Source organism: Hyla sarda, chromosome 3, assembly GCF_029499605.1.
Source record: "Hyla sarda isolate aHylSar1 chromosome 3, aHylSar1.hap1, whole genome shotgun sequence".
In the NCBI taxonomy this organism is placed as follows: Eukaryota; Metazoa; Chordata; class Amphibia; order Anura; family Hylidae; genus Hyla; species Hyla sarda.
The window spans coordinates 357,324,928-357,337,028 of NC_079191.1; the positions used below are offsets into that span (position 1 = coordinate 357,324,928).

Below are 12,101 nucleotides of genomic sequence, written 5' to 3' on the forward strand. Positions count from 1 at the left end.
CTCTAACCGGGAAGTCCAGGCGCTCGGATAACCACAGTGCAGGGGAACAAATAGTACTGTAAGAAGAAAAGATCCAGGGCTCCTTGGATAGCGAATAAAATCACAGCTTTATTGAATTTCTTAAAATCAGCATACAGTCATGTACCAGTACAGCACAGCCTAGCTTGGCTCCTAGCTGGGCTCCTAGCTGGGCTCCTAGCTGGCCTCCTAGCTGGCCTCCTAGCTGGGCTCCTAGCTTGGCTCCTAGCTGGCCTCCTAGCTGGGCTCCTAGCTGGGCTCCTAGCTGGCCTCCTAGCTGGCCTCCTAGCTGGGCTCCTAGCTGGCCTCCTAGCTGGCCTCCTAGCTGGGCTCCTAGCTTGGCTCCTAGCTGGGCTCCTAGCTGGGCTCCTAGCTGGGCTCCTAGCTGGCCTCCTAGCTGGGCTCCTAGCTTGGCTCCTAGCTGGGCTCCTAGCTGGGCTCCTAGCTGGGCTCCTAGCTTGGCTCCTAGCTGGGCTCCTAGCTGGCCTCCTAGCTGGGCTCCTAGCTTGGCTCCTAGCTGGGCTCCTAGCTGGCCTCCTAGCTGGGCTCCTAGCTTGGCTCCTAGCTGGGCTCCTAGCTGGCCTCCTAGCTGGGCTCCTAGCTGGGCTCCTAGCTGGGCTCCTAGCTTGGCTCCTAGCTGGGCTCCTAGCTGGGCTCCTAGCTGGGCTCCTAGCTGGCCTCCTAGCTGGGCTCCTAGCTTGGCTCCTAGCTGGGCTCCTAGCTGGGCTCCTAGCTGGCCTCCTAGCTGGGCTCCTAGCTTGGCTCCTAGCTGGGCTCCTAGCTGGGCTCCTAGCTGGGCTATGCTGTACTGGTACATGACTGTATGCTGATTTTATGGAATTCAATAAATCTGTGATTTTATTCGCTATCCATGAAGCCCTAGGTCTTTTCTCTTGAAATAATGGTGGTGCCATTTGATTTGCCAGGAACAAGGCTCCAAGTATTTGGGGCACTCTCTGGCCCTAATTGATATACACTCACTGGCCATTTTATTAGGTACACCTTGCTAGTAGCAGGTTGGACCCCCATTTTTCATGGCATACTTTCTACAAGGTGCTGGAATTGTTCCTCAGATATTTTGGTCCATATGAACATAATAACATCATACATCCATGATGCAAATCTCCCATTCCACCACATCCCAAATGTGATCTATTGGATGGAGATCTGGTAACTGTAGAGGCCATTGAAGTACAGTGAACTCATTGTCATGGTCAAATCACCCGTTTGAAAATGCCTCCCCACCCCCTGCACCATTGATACAAGACAGGATGGATTCATGCTTTCATGTTGTTTATGCCAAATTCTGACCCTGCCATCTGAATGTCACAACTGGAATTGAGAATCATCCCACCAGGCAACGTTCTTTTAGTCTTTCACTGTCCAATTTTGGTCAGCCTGTGCAAATTGTAACCTCAGTTTCCTATTTTTAGCTGACAGAGTGGCGTCTGATGCTGCTGTAGCCCATCTGCTATAAGTTTAGACATTTTGTGCATTCAGAGATGGTATTCTGCATACATTAGTTGCAACCAGTGGTTATTTGAGTTACAGTTGCCTTTCTGTCATCTTGAACCAGTCTGCCCATTCCTCTCTGACATCAATAAGGCATTTTCGTCCTCACAACTGCCGCTCACTGGATATTTTCTCCCATAAATGGTTGCGTGTGAAAATTCCAGCACTTTCTGAAATACTCAGACCAGCCCGTCTGGCGTCAACATCCATGCCACATTTAAAGTTACTTAAATCCCTTTTCTTCCCCGTTCTGATACTTGGTTTGAACTACAGCAAGTTGTCTTGACCACGTCTACGTGCCTAAATGCATTGAGTTGCTGCCATGTCATTGGCTGATTAACTATTTGTGTGAACAAGCAATTGTACCTCTAAAATGGCCAGTGAGTGTATACAATTGAGTGTTACTTTACATATAGATGTAGTCTTTATAAATCAAAGTGATGTTTAAAGTGGAGCCTGGGTGTCAAGCCAGTTTAAAGGTGCACAAAAGTAAAGGCATATAACTAGGAGCTGAATACCATTCCATGTAAACAGGATTAACATATATATATATATATATATATATATATATATATATATATATATATATATATATTATAGATATTACAGAATAATATCCTGTGGAAGCATGTCATTTCTAATAACTACCACCGGGTGGCACTAGATGATAGAATAATGCACCGTGCATTTGCAGTGAACCTTCGGTGCAAGCCTCATAGCAAAGATCCCTCCCTGTACAAAATACATATGCAGATTATGGTATGGTTGTCGCTTATTCACCATAATGTATTTGTTCTGTCTCCTAACAGCTGGAAAGGCCAACAAATTGAAATGGGTAATAACCTGGCCATTGTCTTTTCTTATGTACTTCACTGTACCCAACTGTTCTAAACCTCGGTGGGAGAAATGGTTCATGTTTACATTCATCGGATCCTCTATATGGATCGCCGCTTACTCTTATGTGATGGTCTGGATGGTAAGTTCACGAAGAAGTAAACAGTAAGACATTCATTGAGATTCCAAAATAGTGGATATCTGATCTTATTGGATGCAAACAAGCAGAGATTGCAATACCTATACCTATAAGGGCAGTGCTTTCCAAACAGTGTGCCTCCAGCTGTTGCCAAACTACAACTCCCAGCATGCCCGGACAGCCAAAGGCTGTCCAGGCATGCTGGGAGTTGTAGTTTGGCAACAGCTGGAGACACACTGTTTGGAAAGCACTGTATGATGGTATATTTAAAGAATACTCTATTTTTGATGACCAAGTGATAATGCATTGCAATACTCAGGTTTTTCAAATAGCAATAAAGCTCTTAGCTAGAAAAAAAAAATGTGTGTTAAAGGGGTACTCCGGAGGGGGGGAATGTTTTCACATAAACTGGTTCCAGAAAGTTAATACAGATTTGTAAATGACTCTTATTTAAAAAATCTTAATCCTTCCACTACTTATCAGCTGCTGTATACTACAGAGTGTAGTTCTTTCCAGTCTGCCCACAGTGCTCTCTGCTGTCACCTCTGTCCATGTCAGGAACTGTCCGGAGAAGAAAAGGTTTTCTATGGGGATTTGCTTCTACTCTGAACAGTTCCTGACACGGACAGAGGGGGCAGCAGAGAGCACTATCGTCAGGCAGAAAACATTTATACATCTTCCTCTGGAGTATACAGCAGTACTGGAAGGATTAAGATTTTTAAATAGAAGTCATTTACAAAATCGGTTTAACTTTCTGGGACCAGTTGAATAATACCTGGGATGCAGCAGTGGATAGGGATTGTAGTGCTGGCAATTATAGGGATAGTCCTAGTAACATAGTTTGTAAGGTTGAATATAGACAAGAGTCCATCATGTTCAACCTAGAACTCTACTGTGTTGTTCCAGAGGAAGGCAAAAAAACTCCCTCCCGTTCCCAATATGGCGATGAGAATAAATCCCTGGATCAACGTTCTATCCACATAAATCTAGTATCCATAACCTGTAATATATTTTTCCAAAAAAACATCCAGGCCCCCTTGAATGTGTTTTTAGACATCATGTGATGGAGAGTTCCATAGTCTCACTGCTCTTACTGTAAAGAATCTCTGTCTGTCCCAACAATAAAATAAATCTACAGGAAACATCGAAAAGACCTCAATCAAAAGTTTTGCTCATTTGCATAACACCAATACATCGTGGACATTATGTAGTATACTAAAAAGCTGAACTAATAAATATAGAAAATAGGCATACGCATCTGTGTTGAATAATGCCATATATCATGCTTATTTTACAGGTTACTATCATTGGGTTCACCTTAGGAATACCAGATGTAATTATGGGCATCACCTTCCTGGCTGCTGGAACCAGTGTCCCTGACTGTATGGCCAGCCTCATAGTTGCAAGACAAGGTTTGTGGTGTAGCTTGCGAGGCCGGGTTCTAATGGCCAATTCCGTGCGGAATGTCATGCGGAGTGTCACATTGCACACATTTAAATGATCCGGCGGCAATGCATTTCCAAGTGGAATTCGCAGGAAGGACAAACAAGTCTATTCTTTCTGCTCACACCGGAATCGGGATTTCTGCAGCAGAAACATCTTATATGTTCTTGCTGAAGAAATTCCGTTGTGTGCACAGTGCAGCAGAATCCCATTGAAATCAATAGGACCCTGCTGCAGCGTAATATTCCTACAGATTTCCGCAGGGACCAAATTGTGCATATTTTCATGTGGATAGCTTTAGACAGAGACAAGGACTGGTTATCCTTTGGCTCCCTGCTCCCGCTCCCTGCTCTTGCCCTTTGCCTGACAAATGTGCAGGCATAATATACTGTATGCATTAAAGTTCACTACAGTAAGTATACATTCACATGGCCATATGCTCTTTCATGAATGTTAAAGGGGTACTCCGCCCCTAGACATCTTATCCCCTCTCCAAAGGGAACCCCGCGATCTCGGCTGAGGCACCCCAGACATCCAGTGCACGGAGCAAACTTCGCTCTGTGCCGGATGGCTGGCGATGCAGGGCGGAGGCTTGTGATGTCACGGCCACGCCCCCTCAATGCAAGTCTATGGGAGGGGGCGTGACGGCCGCCACACCCCCTCCTATAGACTAGCATTGAGGGGGCGTGGTCATGACATCACAAGCGGGGTCATGACATCAGGAGCCTCCGGCGCTGCACCCGATGCTCCATACGAATTCCGGGTGCAGCAGGGAGATCTTTTGGATAGGGGATAAGATGTCTAGGGGCGGAGTACCCCTTTAAGTGGGTGACAATGCATACAGTACTGTACAAGAGCAGGGAGTATAGAGAAATTTAGACGTCCCTGCTCCTGAAAGTACAGTTAATTAGTGACATAGATTTAAAAAAAATTAGTCTGGCAAATATACCAGAAAATAGGTGTTTTGGGGAGGTTTTGGTTGGGTGTTCCCTGGTAAATAAGGCAGTGTTTAATAGTGTGATACAAATGGGGATATAAATCTATTGTGGTAATGGGGTGTGATGAGGGCAGATGTTGTTACCCTAGGGGCAGATTAACCCCTTGTATTTGTGACACCAGGGCGTGGTTTAGCCTAAAATCACCCGAAGGTATACCGCTGGATCCTGGGCTAGGCACGGGCGCAATAAAGACTCCGACGCCAAGTTACGGACAGGGGTAGCTTTACTGAGGGTATAGAGTTGGTAAAGTCTATACAGTTCAGCCAGGGCACAAGGAGGTGACCGGTGACGCGGGGACCTTAAGGGCCTGCTGGGACTTGTAGTAGGACTGGACAATTGAATGCAGACCACGCTGACTTGACACATGACAGAGAATGACTTGACTTGACTCATAAAGCTGTGACTGTATCTTACTTGACTTGATGGTGGCTGCAGGACTGGACTTTGAGGTCTCCAACACTCTGGACACACACACTAGGCGACTGCACTGGACCTCAGCAGGAAGCAAGAGCTCAAAGAGAGAGAAGCTCTAGCAGGGAGCCCATAGGTCACTCTTGGGATCACCTGATCACTGGTACCTCCTGGGTAACAATCACATGACTTTACTCTTAAAGATACAACACATTTTATAATACAATACAGTGCAGAACATATGTACAGGGGGGGGGGACAGGTGCAAGGGGCCCTGGGGACACTGAAGGAGGCTGCCTGACATCTCCCGTACTGGGCAACCACACTATCGAGATATGTTTAAGGCCTCAGGCAAAGTAAAAGGGACTGCAGTATGGGTATGCACAGTCAATGGGCCATGTGGTATGTTGCCTCCTTTGTGCTTTTTTTTATTTTAAATTAAGTTTCACAGAATCCATAAAAAAAACCTCACAGTTAAAGGGGTTATGCAGGGAAAACTTTTTATATATTTATATATATATATATATATATATATATATATATATATACGTCCATACATGTTTTTTTTTTTTTTTTTTAAATCAACTGGCTCCAGAAAGTTAAACAGATTTGTAAATTACTTCTATTAAAAAATCTTAATCCTCACAGTACTTATGAGCTTCTGAAGTTAAGGTTGTTCTTTTCTGTCTAAGTGCTCTCTGATGACACCTGTCTCGGGAAACGCCCAGTTTAGAAGCAAATCCCCATAGCAAACCTCTTCTAAACTGGGCAGTTCCCGAGACATGTGTCATCAGAGAGCACTTAGACAGAAGAGAACAACCTCAACTTCAGAAGCTCATAAGTACTGAAAGGATTAAGATTTTTTAATAGAAGTAATTTACAAATCTGTTTAACTTTCTGGAGCCTGTTGATATATATAAAAAAAAGTTTTTTCCTGGAATCCCCCTTTAAATCTATGTTGAAACTGGAGGAATACAGAGATCTAGGAGGTTCAGTCGTGAATAGATGTCGTAGCACATAAATGAGAGAAAATCCACAAGCATAGTATGTATAATAAGTAAATATGTACATTAATAATCTATTTTAGGAAGGAATCAACATATTCAGTCATGAATACAATTCAACATTAATGACTTTTACTTAAATATTAATGTATATGGTTCTCATGTGAATCTTCTTCTCCTCTCAGGTATGGGAGATATGGCTGTATCCAACTCCATTGGAAGCAACGTATTTGATATTCTTATTGGGCTGGGGCTCCCATGGGCATTACAGACTCTGGCTGTGGACTACGGTTCATATGTAGGTTTGCTGTTATCTTCTTATACACATTGTCTGGAACTGTTTAAAGTTAGTTGTAACCAAACGTGAAGTCTGTATAATATTTATAACACAGGAAATGTCATATATTTATGTTTGGGGGGATTAGCATACAGATAAATGTGATGGCTGTAAATCCCAGAGACTGAGGAGCTGCACTGCACTGAACCCTGACTCATTACACTGTGGCCCCTCCTGTGAGATTATGAATGCTGGAGGGATCAACCTCAATTTAGGGAGATGAGTGAGAGAGCTTGTGTCAACTGTAATCATGTCTATAGTTTCTTCTGCTATGGGTAGTCGCCTGTGTGTGCAAATATTATATAATTTATATATATATATATATATATATATATATATATATATATATACACAAAAACATATATATAGCTAAAAGGGACAAGTATTTTCCTCAGGGAGAGGCACCGCTTCCGGTGAAAAATGGAGATTCAAAAAGGCCTTTAGCACTCCGCGGGCTTTCTGGGTAAGAAGTATGCAAAATAAGTTTCTCATCACATCACCATATAAGGTAGCGTGCCCTGAGGGCACGCTACCTTATATGGTGGTGTGATGAGAAAATTATTTTGCATATATATATATATATATATATATATATATATACACATACAGTACAGACCAAAAGTTTGGACACACCTTCTCATTCAGAGTTTTCTTTATTTTCATCACTATGAAAATTGTAGATTCACACTGAAGGCATCAAAACTATGAATTAACACCTGTGGAATTATATACATAACAAAAAAGTGTGAAAATATGTCATATTCTAGGTTCTAGCCACCTTTTGCTTTGATTACTGCTTTGCACACTCATTCTCTTGATGAGCTTCAAGAGGTAGTCACCTGAAATGGTCTTCCAACAGTCTTGAAGGAGTTCCCAGAGATGCTTAGCACTTGTTGGCCCTTTTGCCTTCATTGGGTTCAGGTCTGGTGACTGTGGAGGCCAGGTCATCTGGCGCAGCACCCCATCACTCTCCTTCTTGGTCAAATAGCCCTTACACAGCCTGGAGGTGTGTTTGGGGTCATTGTCCTGTTGAAAAATAAATGATGGTCCAACTAAACGCAAACCGGATGGAATAGCATGCCGCTGCAAGATGCTGTGGTAGCCATGCTGGTTCAGTATGCCTTCAATTTTGAATAAATCCCCAACAGTGACACCAGCAAAGCACCCCCACACCATCACACCTTCTCCTCCACACCAGCACACCTGTGAAGTGAAAACCATTTCAGGTGACTACCTCTTAACCCCTTAAGGACGGAGCCCATTTTCACCTCTAGGATGAAGCCCTTTTTTGCAAATCTGACCACTGTCAATTTATTGTTTTTTCGTGACATATACTACTTTAACATAGTGGTAAATTTTTGTGGAAACTTGCATCCTTTCTTGGTGAAAAATCCCCAAATTTGATGAAAAAATTAAAAATTTTGCATTTTTCTAACTTTGAAGCTCTCTGCTTGTAAGGAAAATGGATATTCCCAAAAAAATTTTTTTGATTCACATATACAATATGTCTACTTTATGTTTGCATCATAAAATTCATGAGTTTTTACTTTTAGAAGACACCAGAGGGCTTCACAGTTCAGTAGCAATTTTCCAATTTTTCACAAAATTTTCAAACTCGCAATTTTTCAGGGACCAGTTCAGGTTTGAAGTGGATTTGAAGGGTCTTCATATTAGAAATACCCCATAAATGACCCCATTATAAAAACTGCACCCCCCAAAGTATTCAAAATGACATTCAGTAAATGTTTTAACCCTTTAGGTGTTTCACAGGAAAAGCAGCAAAGTGAAGGAGAAAATTCAAAATCTTCATTTTTTACACTCGCATGTTCTTGTAGACCCAGTTTTTGAATTTTTACAAGGGGTAAAAGGAGAAAATTTATACTTATATTTGCAGCCCAATTTCTCTCGAGTAAGGACACACCTCATATGTCTATGTAAAGTGTTCGGCGGGCGCAGTAGAGGGCTCAGAAGGGAAGGAGTGACAAGGGGATTTTAGAGAGTACGTTTTTCTGAAATAGTTTTTGGGGGGCATGTCGCATTTAGGAAGCCCCTATGGTGCCAGAACAGCAAAAAAAAAACACATGGCATACCATTTTAAAAACTAGACCCCTTGAGGAACGTAACAAGGGATAAAGTAAGCCTTAATACCCCACAGGTGTTTCACGACTTTTGCATATGTAAAAAAAAAAATTATTTTTTCACTAAAATGTTGGTTTTCCCCCAAATTTCACATTTTTAAAGGGTTAATAGCAGAAAAGACCCCCCAAAATTTGTAATCCCATCTCTTCTGAGTATGGAGGTACCCCATAAGTGGACCTGAAGTGCACTTCGGGCAAACTACAATGCTCAGAAGAGAAGGCGTCATATTTGGCTTTTTGAGAGCATATTTTGCTGGGGGGCATGTCGCATTTAGGAAGCCCCTATGGTGCCAGAACAGCAAAATAACCCCCACATGGCATACCATTTTGGAAACTAGACCCCTCACAGAATATAATGAGGGGTACAGTGAGCATTTACCCCCCAGCCCCCCCCCCACTGGTGTCTGACAGATCTTTGGAACAGTGGGCTGTGCAAAATTTTTCATTTTCACGGACCACTGTTCCAAAGATCCGTCAGACACCTGTGGGGTGTAAATTCTCACTGCACCCCTTATTACATTCCTTGAGGGGTGTAGTTTCCAAAATGGGGTCACATGTGGGTGTTTTTTTTTTTTTGCGTTTGTCAGAACCGCTGTAACAATCAGCCACCCCTGTGCAAATCACCTCAAATGTACATGGCGCACTCTCCCTTCTGGGCCTTGTTGTGTGCCCCCAGAGCACTTTGCGCTCACATATGGGGTATCTCCGTACTCGGGAGAAATTGCATTACAAATTTTGGGGGGCGTTTTTCCCTTTTACCTCTTGTGAAAATGAAAAGTATAGGGCAACACCAGCATGTTAGTGTAAAAATAATTTTTTTACACTAACATACTGGTGTAGACCCCAACTGTTCCTTTTCATAAGGGGTAAAAGGAGAAAAAGCCCCCCAAAATTTGTTAGGCAATTTCTCCCGAGTACGGCGATACCCCATATGTGACCCTATTATGTTGCCTTGAAATACGACAGGGCTCCAAAGTGAGAGCGCCATGCGCATTTGAGGCCTGAATTAGGGACTTGCATAGGGGTGTACATAGGGGTATTCTATGCCAGTGATTCCCAAACAGGGTGCCTCCAGCTGTTGCTAAACTCCCAGCATGCTTGGACAGTCAATTGCTGTCCAGAAATGCTGGGAGTTTTTGTTTTGCAACAGCTGGAGGCTCCATCTTAGAAACACTGCCATACAATACGTTTTTCATTTTTATTGGGGAGGAGGGTGGTGGGGGGGGCAGTGTACGTGTGTATATGTAGTGTGTTTTACTCTTTATTTTATGTTAGTGTAGTGTAGTGTTTTTAGGTTACATTCACACTGGCGGCGGATTACACTGAGTCTCCCGCTAGGAGTTTCGAGCTGCGGCGAAAAATTTCCCGCAGCTCAAATTTGTAGCGGGGAACTTGCTGTAATCTGCCGCCAGTGTGAATGTAGCCTGTACATTCACACGGGAGGGGGGTCAAAAATACAACGCCCAGCATGCACTGACAGACCATGCATGCTGGGAGTTGTAGTTTTGCAACAGCTGGAGGCACACTGGCTGGAAAACCTTGAGTTAGGTTCTATGACCTAACTCAGTATTTTCCAACCAGTGTGCCTCCAGCTGTTGCAAAACTACAACTCCCAGCATGTACTGATTGCGGAAGGGCATGCTGGGAGATGTAGTTATGCAATGGCTGGAGGCACGCAAGTACAACTCCCAGCATGCCAAGACAGCCTTATGCTGTTCCTGAATGCTGAGAGTTGTAGTTTTGCAAGATTTAGAGGGGTTCAAGTTGTAAATCACTGTCCAGTGGTCTCAAAACTGTGGCCCTCCAGATGTTGCAAAACTACAACTCTCAGCATGCTCAGACAGCAAACTGCTGTCTGGGCATGCTGAGAGTTGTAGTTTTGCAACATCTGGAGGGCTACAGTTTGAGACCACTTAGTGATCTACAACCTGAACCCCTCTAAATATTGCAAAACTACAAGTCCCAGCATGCCCACACAGCAAACAGCTGTCTGGGCATGCTGGGAGTTGTAGTTTTGCAACATCTGGAGGGCCATGGTTTAGAGACCACTGTGGCCCTCCGGATGTTGCTAGGCAACAACTCACCTAGCAGGACCCGGAAGCCGCCGCCGCACGTGGGGGATCCCCGCATGGAGGATCGCGCTCCGGGATCCAGGTAGGGACCTTCGGCGCCGACCATCCCTGGACAGTTCCCCCGTTTTGCCCGGACACCGATAGGTGGGCAAAGCAGGGGAACCGAACTTTAACCCCCCCTCCCCCGGTCTGCTATCGGTCGGTCGCTCGGCCGACCAATAGCAGGGATAGGAGGGGTGGCACCCCTGCCACCAAACTCCTATCCCTTTAGGGGGATCGAGGGTGTCTCGGACACCCCCGATCCCTCTTATTTTCCGGGTCACCGGGTCACCAGTGACCCGTATTACCCGGAATCGCGCAGATCACAGGTCTGAATTGACCTGCGATTTGCGCGCATCGCGGTTATGGGGGGGTCTCAGGACCCCCCTCGGCGATGTGCCGGGATGCCTGCTGTTAGATAACAGCAGTCATCCCGGCCCGATCACCGCTACCGGTGACGCGGCGCTCCCGGAACCCCGCGACGTACATGTACGTCGCCGCGCGTCAAGTGACACTTCGCGGCGCCGTACATGTACGTCGCTCGTCGTGAAGGGGTTAAATCTCAACAAGAGAATGCCAAGAGTGTGCAAAGCAGTAATCAAAGCAAAAGGTGGCTACTTTGAAGAACCTAGAATATGACATATTTTCACACTTTTTTGTTATGTATATAATTCCACACGTGTTAATTCATAGTTTTGATGCCTTCAATGTGAATCTACAATTTTCATAGTCATGAAAATAAAGAAAACTCTGAATGAGAAGGTGTGTCCAAACTTTTGGTCTGTACTGTATATATATATATACACACACACACACACCAATTGTAAATTATAAAGAATTATCACAAAAATATGTATTAGCTAGGTGACAATGAAACAAGGTGTTTTTGGTTATTCCTTTTTTTAATTGTAAAGGAAAGAAATTTTTGTAAAGGAGTTTTGCAAAAGTATACTATAAAAACTGGACTTTTAAACAATATACAAAAAGACATAGTAAGAATGTCGTATACTAGACCAGTGGGACATCTTCTTTGATCATCTCAATAGAAAAGCAATGTAAGGAGCTCCACCTCTAGAGTAAAAAAATCTGTGGATAGAGAGGAGAGAAGTAAATAGAAAGGAGAAAAGTCACGGAGGAGGTGGAGGTGAGCAAAGAC

At 44.0% G+C, this 12,101-nt stretch overlaps 1 protein-coding gene across 1 annotated transcript in view; it reads left to right on the top strand.

Moving 5' to 3' along the window:
* SLC24A3 (solute carrier family 24 member 3) overlaps nt 1-12,101 on the top strand; it is a 380,969-nt gene that overhangs the window by 341,842 nt on the left and 27,026 nt on the right. Inside the window, exons 13-15 of the mRNA XM_056567630.1 lie at nt 2,340-2,506; nt 3,801-3,915; nt 6,545-6,657. Coding sequence (XP_056423605.1) covers nt 2,340-2,506; nt 3,801-3,915; nt 6,545-6,657 — 395 coding nt within the window. The remainder of the gene's footprint in view (nt 1-2,339; nt 2,507-3,800; nt 3,916-6,544; nt 6,658-12,101) is intronic.